Here is a 19106-nt window from a genome sequence, read left to right as displayed (position 1 = left end):
TGAACATGACCTAATATTTGTACGGAAATATTAGTAGAAGATGACACGGGTTATTAATTCAGCTTTTCAAGATTTATGATAAAAAATATTAAAAAACACCACACCCTATACATAATGTTGTGTGCGATAATCGGCTATCGATATCAACGGCGTTTGCCTTATCATTATTCAATAACCGTATACACATATACAAAAAGTGTATAACTTTTGTTCCTCATTGCAAGAATGCTCAAAAACTTTAATCAAATTGTGTTGAAATGTAATTTTTAGCCAGCCACATTATATTTACAAATAATTAGATATAATATCCCTCGTTTGTAACTTATCTACGGCGTTACAAACATGGCTGGTCCATTATAGGAATATTGGAGAGATTTTTGTGTCCCACATAAATATAACATTTATAATAATTTGTTATTATCTCAGTTTCTAAACCTTTACAGCTCATGCTAAAAAATTGTCATCGATTTTGGTCCAATAAAGTAAGAGATACTTTTTAAGAAAAAGTCGCCCAGGAAAGATTCTGGGCACGAAAACCAAACTACCGAACGACTGATCCGCTTCCAACCCCAGTCCCCTTGCATCGAGACTGTGTGATCATCGTCGGGTGTGCATCACCATTCCCCTCGAAAGGGAACAGATACTACAGATAAAGTAAGAGATTATGTTTGCTGGTATAGAATATCGTGAATTTACAAGGATATCCCGGTTGCACACAATGTGACACTAATATTGAAGAGAACATATTCCACACTGTTAATCTAAAAACAATACGAATCTCAATATTTTTGTCCCTAACATGAGATATGGTGAAAGTAAAAAAAAATCAGGGAGATCACAGTAGTTATCTGTGATGTCAACATGAAAGACGTTCTTCAAAAGTTAGTTTACTTTCATATCACATAATTTTCGTTTATGTTTGAAATGTTAATACATTTAGAAACATTTTTGCAAGCCGTCATCGTTCTCTGTTTTGTTAGAATTTCGTAAAATTCCTACTCTTTGGTAGCAGTCACTTTCCTTTATTAATAAATGAGTTAGATATAATAATAAAAACGAACCAACGCATTTTCGGTAGAATTGCCATTATGACGTCATTTACCCTACTGTTGCCAGATGCATTCATAAAATACCATCAAATTTTAAAGAAAAATCATATATTTATCCATTTAAAATGCTTTGAGGGTTTGGCTACGCAGTCGTCAACCACTAGTTACCGGATTATCCTAGGATTAATATACTAACTCTAAATTGTGAAAAAAAACTAATTCCACGTAAAAATGCAGCTTAAGAAATTCAGTTCTCAATTGTTCCTGAAGTTATACATTATTATGAGAATAAGGCTGGGAGACATTTTTCGTGTTTGAGTTGGTCGTTGGTCCATGTTCTGAAGAACTGCCCTTCTCCAAACCAAGACAAGAAGGACAGAACGTCCTCTTCAGTATCGATTTAAATTGCTTGTACTGCAGACTATAAATAAACGGGTTAAGACAGGCATTGAGCTGAACTAAAGTAATCCCTAATTGATGTATAGGTCCTCCGAAACATATCTCTACGCCTAAATTGTAAAGCAAATATTCAATCTCCGCAGGACCCCAGCATATTACGAACATGACACTGACTATCAAAAGTGTCTTGGTTACACTGTGTTTGGCTCGGCGGAAGAATTCCCGTTGTTTCCCGCGCTTTTTCAACATCGTTATGATCCTCCAATAGGAAAACGACATGACGGCTACCGGAACTACATACTCTACGCAAAAGAAAGTAATCCCTGCTAACGCCGCCACCGCGGCTGTACCACTTCCGTCTCTTTGTCTGCACACGTGGCGGCTCGTTGTGACGTCATATCGGTACTCCGTCCTCCAGGGCCAGTGGCATTCGTAAATGAATCCGAATATCCACACAACTGCCATAATCACCTTAGTATTCCGCCGAGTAAAATAGTTCAGATGTTTGATTGAATGGCAGGTAGCGCAGAATCTTTCTAAGGATATAGCCACGAGGTTCATTGAAGAACACACGTATAAGGACCATAGGAGATATTCCGATGTCCATAGTTTGCAGACAACGATACTAAATATTTCGGAATCTTGAGGTAGTTGTATGCCGAACACTTTTTGCAACAATCCAAGCAAAAATGCTACAGAGACTGCTAAATCCACCGTGGATTGGTTCAGAATTAACAAGTTTGTTATCGTATTAAAGATCGCCTGGTTACATAGAAATACAAAGATGACAAAGGCGTTACCAATGAAACCAGTGATTCCAATTACCATGGCAACAGTGTTCTTCATCGTCTCGACGTTGTCGGAGCTGCTAATGTTACAAACCATCTTGTCTCACGTTTGTTATCTTCGTCGTTATAAATATAAAAAGACGAGAATGAACAAAAGCCTCGAAGCGAAAAAAATTACTCAAGTCAAGTTAGTTAGCTTCAAGCACCATGATAGGATTAGCGACAGTGATACAGCATTGAAAATATCACTGGGAAAATTGTGTATTCCAATTTTAAAATTTAAAAAAAAAAGTGAAAAAAATAATATTTTATTTTATTTTAGCTCGTCGCATGAAAAGACATTCAAAACCGTAGCTGAAGGGTCGAGATTTCTTTCTTTTTTCGTAATCCACAAAACCCCCTCTTTCTCCACATTTAGTTCTATCCGATGGCAAAACGAAATTAAGTTAATGTGTTAATGATAATGTTATAGACACCTGGGAAGTCGATGAAAAGACTGTCATGTATTGAAAAGGCCTATTAAATGCTTAATGTTTGTGGTTACTACAGCAACCGTTTACATAGAACAAAGTGTATAGGGCAATAATCCCTAATAACACAAACAGCGACACGAAACTGGTTGATTAATACCAAATAATGTCCGCCTTTTGAGTCTTTATTCGACTTTTAATATTTCCTGAACAAATGTTAATAACGATTCTGGCGTATACCTTACTATCACCGGGACTTGTCGCTGTATTCAATGACGTCAATCAATATTGTAGACTTGATCCGAAAAGTAACCAGTCGTTTTTAATCTCATGATAGATCTGCAGAGCAAAAACAAAAAAAGAATAAAAGTATAAAAAGTTGCGAAAGGAATGCAAAGATTTATCATTTATATATTTTAAGCCGGAAATGTTATCATTATTAAATTCCTCCAATAACTCAAAATAATGATATTTGTGCTGAAGTCTTTTTTCAATAGAGTCATATTTTTTTTGGGCGCTCCTTGGTTTTATTCATATGGCATATTACTTCATCAGTTGTCCATTGTAAGATAAAAAAAAATAATAATAATAATAAAAATAAAAATTCATTGCAAAGTACATGACAAGTTAGTACCTTGGCTTAAAATGTCTGCATTTTATATTTTGTCCGTCCGTCTGTGTGTGTATGTATGTTTCACATACATTTCGAAAGCGATCAACAGGTGACACTGAAACACAATGAGCGTGTTAGTTGACTTATACCTTGGATATATGGCAAGCCATGTGGGACAAACACTGCATAATATATCCGCGTATTAATTCGAATATATACGCGTATTAATTCGAATATATGTGTTATAGCCTATATGTGTAAAGTTTCGCTTTTTGAAGCGATCTCGCGAGCCCGCCAAAACATTTATCGTTGGCATATGTACACAGCAAGAGCGGAAATGTTTTTTTTTTTCGTGTAACTCTAATTAATCCGTGCATATATTGGATTTAATCCCCATATTTATTTTATTTAATACGTGTATATATTCGAATTAATACGTGTATATATTAGAATTAATACGTGTATATATTCGAATTAATACGTGAATATATTCGAATTAATACGCGGATATATTTAAGCCATATGATTGGCTAATAATATATACGCGTATATATTCCAATTAATACGCGTATAAATTCCAATTAATACGCGGATATATTATGCAGTGTTTGTCCCACATGGCTTGCCATATGGATACTATTTAGTATACGGTGTGCGCCTTATACCAGCAAATGTTTGTAATTAAACACGATGCTTGGTAACTATAACTTTTTTTAGTTTACCTGACATGCAGGTAGCTATATACTCCACCGTATTCCACAATCAAGAAAAATGATATATGAACACGAAATATTTCTGTCCGCGACAAAAAAAAGTTGGAATTAGGCCTAACCGGTGATTGTACTAACACCTTTGCTGTATGTTCGGTAAAACTTAGCCTATCATATTTCTATGATACTTCAATTCAACTCCTGTATGCATTCATCGATATGGATGTAATCTAGACCTTTTAAAATAAGTATTGATATTTGAAGCTGTTACATCCTGTTCCGTATCAAACGTTTTAACTGGCGGCGTCTACTTAAAGGGACTCAAAAAACAAAGCCAAAAAATAATAATAATAAAAACATAACAGGAGGCAAAAAACTAAGAAAAATCATTTAATCGTAACAAAATTCAGTGAAGAATACATTGCTTTTTATCCCGCCATGAATTCTTATGAATACACATTCACACATGCACACACACAAAATTGTCACAAAATTGGGAATATCAAGCAAATTAATTTTAATCAACAAATGCTTAAAAATATTTAAGAAACTTTTGTGATCATTTTAAAGCCTTATCTAGCCTTTTTTTTTCTGTCACCTATACATATCGTAGTCCCTTTAACGGTTCCGTATAATGATGGGCCAATTGAAACACCATGCGCACAGTGTCAAATGTTAATTGAAGTACCATAAAACAATATACCTATTAACAGATAACATCAAGCAACCAAGAAGCACTCATGTATAGTAATCGCTCTTAATTGAAGCCCCAAGTTTGACCTAAAGTCGTTGGTATAACATTACGTTATGATGACCTAACCGTGCAAATAATATTGACATAGCTGGAAACCAAACTTACGAAATGTGTATTTTGTGGTTACAACCATCTTGCTATTTTTAATACGTGAGTTGTAAAATGTTTAATCCCCACACACACACACACACACAAACACACATACAAAGCCCTTTCAAGTTTATCGCATTTCACAACCGGCAATTATCTGTTTGTAAAGGTGCATTTGATGAAACCTTCCTTCAAACAGCATGAATAATTCCACTAATCCGTTAGGGTGATACATATGTTACAGATGTCCCTATACATCACTCGGACTGGAGATTTGAACAAATTAACTAAATATTTTTTTTATTGAAGTGTTAAATGTTTCTTTTCTTAGTATATTCATATTTTTTCTTTTTTTTTCTTTTATGGGTCAGGTTTACCAATGTTGTTGTTAAAAGAATGTCGTTCCTAACATCACTTCCAAGTTTCAGCATATTTACATATAACATGTACATATTTACTTTTGTGATGAAAATATTAAAAGTAAAACAAACCCAGAGACTTAAATTGAAAAACACGACCAAAACTCCTTTTCTATGATTAACTAAATTTTTAAGTTCTACCCCTTTTCGGGTTGATTTAAAATATTATAATAACAAAATTTACTATATATAGCATGACTATATACACGTTTCCAATCAAATAATGATGTTTAAATGGGAAATATTAAAAATCTTCGAATTTGCTACGTATATGTGTGCCGTGATCAGAGACTTCCAGGGCCCGATCGGGCCCCGAGGACAACGACGTCAAGGGTTCCTTGAGTGAATGGTATACCCCGTTCTTTTCCCCATATTTTCCTCCATATGTCCCCAAGCTCCTCCACATTCCCACCGGCCCCTTATTGACCATTGGCTGAGAATCCTTGCCTCCTAGCCACACCCCACCCCCTCCACCCCTCTTCTCGTCAAGTTTGGTCATGATTATTTTTAACATGAAATGTAGTTGGTGACGAAATATTTAGAATCGAATCGAAATCCTTCATTCCTTCATCTTTAACCTTTCGTTTGTGTGAATTAAACTAGTGGATTATTTGATCAATTGCCTGTAATATTATGTAGGAATAATACAAACAATATGCGAAAAATTATGGACTAAGCGCAGAGAGGTACTTTAATTATATTAAAAGTGCTAAAACATCCTCTTCTATATAGTGAAAGAATGGTCCTTTGTGCACAGCCAACCCCCCTCCCCTCCCCACCCCATTGTCTATCGATATAGCTACATGCAAACCGAACCATTTCAAATGGGAAAGAGATCAAAGTGAAATGATATTTCATGAAAGGGACTTAATATATAAAAGCACATCCTCTATATAAGTAGATAAATTCGTTTATGTCATTAACGAAATAAGAAGTTTTTGTTTCCTTCACAAATCATCTTTCATAAGTTAGATCTATTCATCATCTGTTAATGAATCAACAAAGCAAGAAATGATTAAAGTTCGTTGACTTTTAAAGGGGGCTAGTTAATTCATTTAATCAATCGTATAACATTTATTCAATTTCTCCCCAAATTTAAAAAGTGATTCTTTGCAAAAACAGGGAGGTATGTCGAGTTCGTAAGAAAATAAGTCCAAAATTAACTAACCGTAAGCGTAATGAGCAGGGAGTGGCGGCAGAATGGGGAGTAGGAGGAGGTTGGCTTAATGTTTTACGGGCTCGGACCGCTGGACCGCTGGACCACTGGACCGCTGGATCCGAGGCCCCGATTTCACCTCTGAGTTGAGCTTCCGATTTACTCTTGGTCGCGAAATGCGTTGGCGCGCCGTCTGTATAAAAACAGCCCGTGCGGCTGGCTGGAGTAGTGCAGACAGGCTGAGCCGATAGCGTTTGATTACCCAGTCCGCCCCTGTTCGTGAGGTAATGCCGACACGCATAGATTCAGCCCAGATTATTAAGTGCACAGTATATGTTAGGATAGGTACAACTGCTATATGACAGTGTGGTGAGTCCAGCGACTATACCTCGTCCGTTATTCCACAACATAATACAAAAATGTCTCGACAGGGTTTTTATTTCACTAATGAAACCAATGAAATATGTATTCCTTTATTCTACAATCCCTTTTCTATCTGTTATTTTTAGTCGTGGCTCACGATTGGTTAATATGGTGTCATGTGATCATCGCTGACAATCCTAATTTACAAGGTACGGTACCCGGTACTAGTTTCGAAAGCATTTTCATGTACACAGATTCTTGACAAGCTGCCAATGATATTGAAAACAGCTTCTTTTTTATGACCTTACATCCAATGTGTATTGTATTTTACTTTTCTTTAAATAGTTTCTAAAGCAGAAGTTATTGAAGTTATTATTCTGTAAGCAATTACCGGTATGACATTTAAAAAATGCTAAATGAAAAAGAAGAAAAAAAGGCGCCTCTGCAATTCTTTTATTAGCTTGCATTAATCACGTGAGAAAAATGCAGAAATTTTGTAACTTTTCTTCTTCTTCCTAAACTGAAATGAAATATATTTCCATGGGTCAACTGTAAATTATATATTATTGCTAAGAGTGTTTATCTCAATTATTAATTTTGTTAAACCACTGACAACATGAAATTTTGTTTACGCATATTTGGTAAAACTAAAATCTTTCTATTCCCTTAGCTGTGTCTGTGTTAATTTTGCCCTGGGTTAAAGTGAACTCGGTTTGAACATCGCCTAACCACTTTTCTTTCCTCTCCGCCAATATAATCAATTATTCCGTTACTCTTTGCTAATACTGACCACATGAGTTGGTTATACCAGGCTGTAAAATATCGACTTAACAAATGCAGCCATCTTGTTTCATATGATGCAATCGTCTACATCAATCCTTCCCCTCCCCCTCCCCCTTCCCCTCCCCCTCCCCCTTCCCCTCCCCCTCCCCCTCCCCCTCCCCCTCCCCTCCCCTCCCCCCTCCCTGGTGCCGGCCCTCATCCCCGTTCTTGGCTCTCCATTGTACGAGCATATACAATATACACAGCATTTTTTTCTTACTTCTTGTGCGTACTCCAATCCACTTTGTTACAGTATGTGCATGCGAGTTATCACGTACGTAGATAGAGTTATGACGTAACCTGAACGATATTTCACAGTGTGTCAAAGTGAGATATATAATCGCGTGTGATTTTACTGAAAGTGCTTTCTGTTTCAAATGTCTGTTGTGTAATTGTTCTTCAGATTTAAGCACGAACAGAAGGTTTAGCGAAACAAAATTTGTTTGGTTATAAGTACATAAAACTTGAGATGAGGAACGCGATTGGATCAAGGTAAGAATCCATAGCAATTAAAATTCTAAAGTTCTTTATTTGCTGACATGGTTAAGAAATTGTGATGGAATGTGTCGGCTTGAAAATGATAACCATAATGGTTTAGTGAACAGTTATGGCAACGCAAATCGAATATGCTTATAGGTTTATTGATTCACGAAGTTCAATAAGACAGCTTATCATTATTATATAGTGTAACGTCGGACCCCAGGCCCCATCTTAACTTCTAGCGATATATTAACTTGAGCGTTTTATATTGCTATTATAGCAATTCCCGCGTTCTCTGAGATATTTAACGCTAAATTATGCTACATATCTGGAATTGCCTTTCATGATGACGTCTGCTCCCCAGCGCAGACCTCAATGTTAATGTTAATCCAATTAATTATAATTAATAATTATAAATATATATAACTTTAACTTCACATGAATAACAGAGCACCCTTACATTACAACCACCACCATTTGTCATTGACAACATATGGTAATCATCTGATTTGAGGTCATAATATTTTTGTATAGGTGTTGGTTCTTTTTTTCCTCTCTTTTGTATCTGAGGAACTGACCTGATACTGTAGGTCTATGTGTTAGACTATGTTGTCCAGTCACTGTAATCGAAGAGCCTCGGATGGCTAAAGGGTCATTTGTGAAAAATAAAATAAAAAGGAGTTGTAGATATATACAACTTTGACTGTTATAAGTGTTTATGAACGAGGATCTATATGACATATCAAAATCAATTTTGTGCCTAAAGTCTGTCTGAAAATTTACAGTTAAAGTTTGTGTTGTACCTGTTACAAACTGGCAAACTTGTAAAATGAGTCCGTACTCGCCTTTGCATGTACTCTAGTATAGTTACCTGTATACTCGTAACCGCTCTTATTGATTTGTACTCTGTACTGGTGGTACTCGGGCACTTTGCATATATATTATAGAAACTAGTGCAAACTTAGGTATACTCGGGCCATTCAATTTGCATATATACGGTAGTATAGGAACTAGTGCAAACTTAGGTACTCGGGGCACTTTGCATATAGAAACTAGTGCAAACTTAAGTACTCGGGCACTTTGCATTTATATTATAGGAACTAGTGCAAACCTAGGTATACTAGGGTCACTTTGCAAATATATCATAGGAACTAGTGCGAACTTTGGTATACTCGGGCACTTTGCATATATATTATGGGAATTAGTGCAAACTTAGGTATACTCGGGCACTTTGCATATATATTATAGAAACTAGTGAAAACTTAGGTACACTCGGGGCACTTTGCATATATATTATAGGAACTAATTGCAAACTTAGGTATACTCGGGCACTTTGCATATATATTATAAGAACTAATGCATACTTAGGTATACTCGGGCCAATTGCATATATATTATAGGAACTATAGTGCAATCTTAGGTATACTCGTGGCATTTTGCATATATTGCAGAGGAACTAGTGCAAACTTAGGTATACTCGGGACACTTTGCATGTGTAGTATAGAAGTAGTACAAACTTAAGTACTCGGGGCACTTTTCATATATAGTATAGGAACTAGTGCAAACTTAGGTACACTCGGGTCACTTTGCATATATAGTATAGGAACTAGTGCAAAGTTAATACTCGGGGCACTTGGAGGGAGGCGGAGGTGCCCTCGTACTCATGTTGTTGTACTCAAGTCACAAGTCTGCTCAACGAACCGACTCGAAGGTTTTGACATGTTATAACTTTTGTTAATAATTTTAAACTCGATTAGTTTTTACAGATGAGTGAGCTTTAGAGTTTGACACGAAAGTAGCCTCTGTTGAAAGTAAGACTGGTTTCCAAAAAGTTAAATCAGGGTGAAGTTTCACGGCTATATAAGGTTGTTTTACTTAGGAAATGTCTAGCCAAATAGACACATGCATGAATAGCCACGGCAGGCCACAGAGACAATTATATCACCGGCCTTATTTTGAACTCGTGAGATATCCCATATTTTCCAGGCCAGCTTCACAATTCCTCTGGCACCCGCATTGACCCCGGGATGGCGTGGCTGCAGCCCCTGACCACCACCTTCCTCTCGCCAGGCCTACATATAGACAATAATATAATTTATAGGGCAAATCTCTATATATATAGGCCTACAGAATGACAAAGAAAGCGTGGAAGACTCGCTAAAGAAATAGTAGTCTTTTAGGCAACAATGCTTGGTTTATCATGGAACAGGCCTGTATATGTTTGTTAAGACGAGAAGATAAGTCCAATGTGATCGGAAATTTGTCTGTATATATATTACAAGAAAGGCACATAATCGCTTTGTGTTAATGTGACCAATTCGGATAATATTTACAGATATGTACATAGATACTCCCCGCCCCCATCCCTTAATATTTATCTGTCGTTAACAACATTTTCGTTCCTCATAGCAGGGAGCCATAGCAACTCCCTGCTCATAGTTTGCAAGTCTTAATGCCGGCAGCGTTTGATCATGGAGTTAAACGTTTTAACTCGTTATAACCCAAAACAAACAATTTACGTCCCATGACGTATATAAACTTCTGCTCGCTACCATGCACAGCTTTTGTTTTTTTTAATAGAATAAAGCAATATGTTATATGTTTTGAGGTAACCTTACATCATTCAGCAACCTCGAAGTCTGAGATGGCGGTAGGAGGGGGGTAAGTGTGCCCACCAAACTTCAGTGGTGATGAATTTGGACACATGTGGCGGTGGCTTACCGAGTGAAACTCATTGCTGTGAAAATTACTAGGGCAACCCTCAGCACTCCTCAGTGGGGACCCTGTCTAACCTCGAATGATTAGGTTCGGTTTTGATACCACCAGACTGACAAATATAACGCCCCCGCCCCCCCCCCAAAAAAAAACGTTACATAAGAGGCGAAGTACTTGAGTGTACAGTAAATTTTACAAGGATTTCGTTCTTTCAACACATAGACTCCTACAATACTAAACAGCATAACATATAATACTAGCCATTAATATTCCGAAGCTTTGTAGTTCCTATCTTCAACACAATCGAACAAACACTAAACAACCATTAGCAGAATTCTCCCGTGTATGTGTACACGCAATATATGTTTACCTATAAAGGTATATGCATTAAAACATGTACATGTTTACCTACCGAGGTAAACATGTTAAACATGTGTATGATTACTTATAAGAGGTACACACGTTAAATATACATGTTTACCTATACAGGTATATACGTTAAAACATCTACATGTTGACCTACAGAGGTAAACACGTTAAACATGTACATGTTTACCTATGGAGTTATACGCTAAACATGTACATGTTTACTTATAGAGGTACACACATTGAACAGGTACATGTTTACCTACCGAGGTACGTTAAACATGTACATGCTTAAATACAGAGGTATCCACGTGAAACATGTACATGTTTACAAACCGAGGTATACATGTTAACCATGTACATGTTTACTTAAAGAGGTACACACGATAAACACGTACATGTTTACTTAAAGAGGTACACACGTTAAATACTAACATGTTTACCTATATAGGTATATACGTTAAACACGTACATGTTCACCTACCGAGTTACACACGTCAAACATTTACATGTAGAAAAGGAATAATGGTCACCATTGATCGAGCTTTACAGTATATACTGTCAAAATATTGCTATAGACTCATTGAGATATTTTGTTGTATATATCTTCCCCTCTTGACCCCCCCCCCCCCCCCCCTCTCCTCACTCCATCCCTGATACTGCACTCCTTTAAACATTTTGGAATAGAGTAATTTTTGAGTAAGAACTTCCAGTAAACAACCATCATAATTTATTTCTATTTTATTCGCAATGCCGAAAATCTTTGAGGTAGTTGTTGGCGTTTGGCCGACAATGTCGTGTCAAACACCCCGAGTCTTACGGTACCTGAAACTATGTATAACTGGGATTGGTCAAAGTTAAGAAATTATAGTCCTAGATTCTTATTCCTGTGATGAATGTCAATCAGTGAATTTTATAAATGATTTCTTTCGATTCTAACAATTTCGTCGCCCAGACACTTTCTCATTTCTGTATTAACTACATGCAGTAAAATTAATCGAAAGAAAATTGCAAAATCTAAGGTGATTTTTGTTTTTATTCATTTTTTTTCCGGACTTGAACGTACAGCTATAGTCCAAATGCTGTAACTGCACTGGACATGGGATTCTACTATCGAATAATATTTTGTTTAAAAATGAAAAAAAAATCTGCATATCAATAACAAGAAAACGAAATTTAGAAGAAATAACAGGCTGCATAGAATTACTCGCAATTAATGTGATGAGGTAAAATTGCATAAAACAGATAAAAAATAGGCATTTATCAAATCAATTTTTTTTTTACCAAGCCTTTGTAGTCTGCCATATGGTCACACATAATCGATACCCCTCAGCAGACTTTAACTTAGTACAACAGTTTGAGTACGAATATATAGCATAAGTAAAGGCCTATAACAATCACTATTTATAGTACCATTTATAGTACCATTTATGAGTACCCATGTACAAGTAAGAGTACGAGTAAGTACCTATAATTACCTATACTATATACTATTCAATATTTCTTGAGTATAGGAGTAGTTTATGTAACATTGTACTAGTATCAAACACATCGAGTACAATTACGAGTGCAATTCCTTCACGACGAAAACAGGTAACTATGCTAGAACGACGCGTTTCAAACCTTCTCTCTCTTTCTAACTAAGAGATCTATTTCCGACATCGGATAAAACCAGATGCTTGTTCCTGTTAAGTTTAGAGCAAGGGTTTTACAGCCGTTGTTTTCGTACAAGACCGACAAACTATTATACGGCGGTATGCTACACATTTATATTTTCTCATCCTTTGCGAACTTGTTAGCCTCTGTCGAAATGATTTAGGCCGTATCTTGGTACCTTGTAGTTTTCATTGGATGCGTTAAACATAAAGTGACGTTTCGAGGTGTACCTTACCTGTGTACGTTTTCTTCAATCGTCAATCATACTACAATTCATACTATATTACTGTAGCTTTTGAAAGGTATATATAGGCCTATACTGTTCAACCAATATTTTACTGTTCATCACGTAATTGGCTCACTGTGCTATACTCACAGAGGTTACACATTAACGAATAAATAGCAATTCAGCTTTGTAAATACTTACCACTGTACAGCATGATGGATTTTTTTCTCTTTCTTTTTTTCGAGTGTTTTCAACTTCAGTATTTCATATCCAAAACCTCGCCGATGACGAACTTTCACAATTAATTCTATTGACCCTTATAATAGTATTCACTTAGTCGATGATTCAGCCCCTGGTTGTATATAATGAATAACGCAATCCACAACGGCTTGAAACTAGCAATTATATATGATCCAAGAAAATAATTATCAAACATACATCTGTAAAATAGGGTTCCAAGTGGGGTGCACCCTCTGGTTTACAACCAAATACCTGTCCTAAAACAGAGCAATTAATTCTGTAGCGGCTCAAACACACATATGAGTCTGACAGCGTTACTCAGCTGGAATTAACTGGAACCATGTGCAACGTCGTTGGCAATGAATGTCTCCCGCGAATCCGAATTCAAAAACTACGGATATCTTTAACACCCATGCATGTATTCTATAATTTCTTTTTCGTCTAACCATTTCCTATAACTGGGATTAGTATCAATCTATGATAGGTATTCAGCCCGGGGTTATATACGGCCGATCTCTACCGATTAACGGTTCGACGTGGAACAGCAATTTTAAGGACATGTATTTCACAGAGTCAGTACAGGAAGTTGTTATGTTCCATAACAGCTCCCTGGTCAGTGATTCGATTTACTTTTAACTAATGATTCATTAGCTGTATCAACATGTAAAACATCTAAAATTTACCTGGCTGCATGTATATCTGTTGATAATAAACTCGAATACAACTTGCTTACTTACATCTACAATAATTTTTGAAGGAAGATTGCCACCAATTTTAGGGTGGATGAGAAGGGGAGGGGGCGGGGGGGGGGGGGCATTCAAACTTTGCAAGTGCATGGAGGGTTTATGGATTCTAGCAATTTTCTGGCAGAGCTTAGGTCTTCCATTCATGGCGTCGGTAACTGGTTCAAAATCCCGTTGTTCCTTTGACCAAATTTATTGCACCATATTTATTTATTTGTCAAACCAAAATAACCAATATATGCAGTAGTTATTTACCTTGGAAAACGATATTTATTAAATAGATTGGAAGCAAAAAACCACTGGTCGTTAAGTACATTGCTCTGCAAAGTCATCCCCCCCCCCCCCAAATAGTACAAGTCACGTCACTGGATGAGTTCGAACTTCCTCAGACCTTCATACTATTCCTGCAAGCGGAACGGTCTGTGAAACATTATGTCAGTGGAAGTTAAAATAATGAAACGTGGTTGTGATTATATCTGGCGTCAAAGCTGCTAGTTTCCTCGCTATGATGCGTTCAGTGTTGTCGAAGTTCTTTGTTGCTGTTCTCTTTGCGCAAAGGTTGTTCCTTCAATTGCATTTTCTTTCCCATATTATTTATTCTTTTATTATTATTTCATAAAAAAAAAATTTCAACTGATTTTATCCTTTCAATGATGTAATTGTACTATTCATTATAATACGTTCATACTATGGTGAGTGAATCCATGCATTCTTACTTAAACCAGAAAATAAGGTGACTTTATACTGTTATGTTATGCAATGTTATGTTATGTTATATTATGTTATTTTATGTTACATTATGTTATGTTATGCAATTTTATGTTATGTGATACAATGTTATGTTATATTATGTTATGTGATGTTATGCAATGTTATGTTATATTATGTTATGCAATGTTATGTTTTGTTATGTTATGCAATGTTATGTTATGTGATATTATGTTATGTTATATTATGTTATGTTATATTATGTTAAATTATGTTATGCAATGTTATGTTTTGTTATGTTATGCAATGTCTTGTTATGTTATATTATGTTATGTTATGTCACATAATGTTATGTTATGTTATGCTATGTTGATGTTATGTTGATGTTATGTTATGCTATGTTGATGTAATGTTGATGTTATGTTGCTGTTATAATAACGTCAATTAAGTCATGCCCTATTGCGCATGGCAGAAACTAGGTAACTAGAAACCTATCATAAATTTCCCTTATATATTGAAATGTATCAGTTTCGTTTTGAAACATAATTCGCGTGCAAGACGGTATATAATAAAACAAGATATTGTTGTTTCGTAGAATTTTCCGAAAAAAAATACTTTGAAAAAAGAATTCATAGGCTGTTTACAGATATAATTGAACATAAAATGTCCCGAAAAAAATGTTTTTTTATTGGATTGTATTACATAACATGAATTGATCTTAACAAAGAATGCATTATTTTTTATTCTTTCTTGTATAAGGATGGAACCAATTGGAACGCATACAGTAAAAGAACTTAAGCTCAATATATAAATATGTATAAAATGATAGAAAATATGCTTTGTGATATTATGAACGAATTCCCCATCCCCTCCACATTCCCCTTCCCCTTTCCCATCTCCCATTCCCCCTTTTCAAACCTATAGAAGCACACTAACTGTATTGCAAAAATTACATGAATTAACTTAAAAATGTGGTATTATTTATCAATCCATATATTAAAATGTGATCATACACAGTCCCCTTCCCACGCCCCCTCACCTCCCCACCCTCCACGCCCTTCTCCACGGCTTGAAAAAAAAAATTACCGACACTATTTCACTGACGATTTATCGCTCATAACTTCAAGGCAGAAATCTCTTAGCGAGAGAATCGCTCCGCATAAGAAACATATAGTCTCTATATTGCCAATGAAATAGTGACGTCATAGATAAAGAATGGACTAATTACCATAATAAGAACCAAATATTTACCACATGGTCAAGCTGGTTGTTATTGTGTCCATTTATTGTCATACGGTTATGACCTACCCGAAGCACATCTGTCTGCCCTATCATTATATCTTCTTTTTTTCTTTTGTCCTATTCTGTTTTGGTGAGACCATAAGTAGTTCCAGGTTTCAATCTCTTCTTTTATTAAAGGACCGTTTTAAATGTGGTCGCCAGATTGTTCTGCATTTTTAGCCAGTTTTATTACAAATACTGATATTGTTATATTGTTCAGACTAAGACAGTTCCAAGATTGATTTATGGAACGTATAATATAGAAGCGAGTAATTCATTTTTTTCATCAATGTATATTTTTGTCAGTGCCCAGAATTTTGTTTCATGTTAAGCTAATATTTATGTCAATTGGAATATTAAAACAGTTTGAGTGACCATAATCGAACGAAATCAGCCCCCCCCCCAAAAAAAAACAAAAAAAAAACGGTTTCAAGTAAAGGCAGTGTTGAGAACTATTTTTTTTTTCCTGAAATGTTTTCCTTGGTGGACAAAAGTTTGTTCAGGTGCATGATATCGAAATTAAACAAATATTTCTTATGGTAAGGCGGTGATAGGTGGGAGGTGAGGTTGGGGTGGGGTGGGGAGTACGTTGCTCCCATTGAGATTCTAAGCCATAATTCCGTCGTTGTATATTTTTTATGTCGTGTTTTTCTTCTTGGGTGGAGGTTTGGCGAGAGGTTGAGGGTACGAGAGTGAGAGATGAGGAGGAGAGTGAGGAGGAGGGGGAAGAGGAGGGGGATAGGGACCGGGCTTGGTTACTGCAAAATCATACAAATTGTTATTTTTCACGATAAGTACACGTAGAAGACTTGGTAAATATGAAATAACCGATACCTATTCAATGTAGCCTAGCGGTAGAGAACCGCCGGCATTTTTATAAGTTCCAGTTTTACGACCATGCAGGCTTAGACAAATGCGGGTCTGAACTTTTCAAGGAATTTTTGTTTTCACAAATATCGACCAGCATAGAAAGGCGGTTCAAATATACAGTCAATAGTACAATTTTTTTTCGGGTAAAAGTGCAAACCGAAAAAATTTGTCTTTTTAGAAATAGTCGAATCGAATAGTCAAATACCGTATACAAATGCTATGATGTGGTGAAGTGAATTAAGGTAACCGGCATATGCCAACCAGCATATATATCAACCGAACGTGATCATTCTCTGAAATTAGAACCGTTGATGAAGGCCGTCAACTTACTCAAGTTTGTCCTTAAATATATGTACTGTATATTCACTGAGAAACCCGACTACTTCCTTTGAGATACTCGAAAGAGTACTTGACACTTTATAGTAATATTATTGTCTATCCATATATATACATATGTTTTAATGAGAGTAGGACTCGTAGACATGTATGATTTTTACATCGCTTCCTTCACTCTTACCTCTACCTATACCCTTCCTCAGCCTTCCCATCATCTCCCACCTCCACATCAGTCCTGCCCCCCCCCCCATCACGGCCCCAATCTCGCAGTCACTGACACAAACACATATATAGTATATATATTATATTATATAATATAATAGTATATGTATACCCTAAATATATATACATATATTATAACATATATAATATAACAGTATACCCTATATAAAATATATAATATATGTAAAATATTTATAATATAAAATATAACATACATAATATATATATTATATAAATATATAATATATAAGTATATATATGGATATACATATTATATAATATATAAATTATATAATATATACTATATACATGTTTATATATATGTTTATATATGTTTATATATATATATATGTATACATATATATATATATACACACGTATATATACACATATATACATATATTATATAATATATATTATATAATATATATACTATATGCATGTTTATATATATGTTTATATATATATATATATATATATATGTATATATATATATATATATATATATATATATATATATATATATATATGTATGTATATATATATATATATATATATATATATATATATATATATATATATATATATTATAATGCCCTTTGCTGAAGACACAACTGACCTAAAGTGCAAGTGTTTTTTTTTTTAATTTGGTGTATAAAGTATAGAAGTCTGCGTATGACTTAAATGACCTCCCACACGACCAGATTTAAAAAGTAGCTTGACCTATGTTAAAGGTAAACCCTGATCAAGTTTAATCATTTTACGTTTCAAATTGAAAAGAAAAAGATAGAGATAAAATATTAAATTATATCAACAAGGATGCGATATTTCGAACTTGAAAACTGTTATAATTTTTGTTCATCAATAGTATCTATTCTATATAATACGTTTCCTCTTTCATACGTTGAATCATGGAGCTATAAACAGAATGTTGAAATTCTTCTGTACCGTATATTAAAGAGGCCTATACCTTTAAATCTAATCTCCACATTTTTTTTTCTCACTTTTGCGGGAATATGGTCGTAATAAAATTGTCGGTGTGGTGGTAAGACAAACATTGTATAGTCGGTAACTGTGTATCCTGTCTAAAGCCATATGTGAGGGACACTTTGTTCGCATGGAGATGATATGACTCAACGGCTAACACCTGAAAGCTAACGGCATGTTTTTATAAATCCGTTATAAATCAGTATAACCTATATATAATAAAGCTTGCCGGCCAAGTTCATGAACATGATAAAAAAATCTGACGTTTAAGAAAGTGTTCTACTGCTATGATAGTTTTATGCGGCATTTCTTCACTTTTCTTTGTCTTTTGTCTTTCCCCACCCCCCCCCCCCGTACCCTACTCCCTTCTTCTACTTCTTCGTTTTGATGTCATTATATGGTAGGCTCTAAGGGGTACTGCCATAAAATATGCTAGAATTGAAAACTGGTCACTCATTCTCAAATTTCAATATAGACAGTATCCTTCCCCCCCCCCCGCCACTCTGAAAGTTTTATCAAAAGAGCTAATCTCACTGACAAGAGTTGGTTAAATTCTTCTTATTTTGTCTTAGAATAATTTGCATGATCAGAACCACCCGGAAAATTAGTTGATGAAAACTTCAGCAACTTATTAACACGTTCA

General features: G+C 35.4%; 1 protein-coding gene across 2 annotated transcripts; it reads right to left on the bottom strand.

Moving 5' to 3' along the window:
• Nucleotides 1-960: 960 nt before the first annotated feature.
• Nucleotides 961-13657, bottom strand: LOC139958638 (galanin receptor 2b-like). 2 transcript variants are annotated; one of them, XM_071955861.1, is made up of 2 exons: nucleotides 13278-13657; nucleotides 961-3045 (listed from the first exon to the last, which is right to left on the bottom strand). In XM_071955861.1, exon 2 carries the CDS (start codon nucleotides 2331-2333, stop codon nucleotides 1320-1322), a length of 1014 nt encoding a protein of 337 aa, XP_071811962.1. In that variant the 5' UTR covers nucleotides 2334-3045; nucleotides 13278-13657; the 3' UTR covers nucleotides 961-1319. The 2 variants fall into 2 exon arrangements, with proteins under 2 accessions (XP_071811962.1, XP_071811963.1); XM_071955862.1 differs by lacking the exon at nucleotides 13278-13657 and adding an exon at nucleotides 6461-6544.
• Nucleotides 13658-19106: the final 5449 nt, after the last annotated feature.

Source organism: Apostichopus japonicus, chromosome 18 (assembly GCF_037975245.1).
Source record: "Apostichopus japonicus isolate 1M-3 chromosome 18, ASM3797524v1, whole genome shotgun sequence".
Lineage (NCBI taxonomy): Eukaryota > Metazoa > Echinodermata > Holothuroidea > Aspidochirotida > Stichopodidae > Apostichopus > Apostichopus japonicus.
This window is presented reverse-complemented; position numbering and strand designations above follow the sequence as displayed.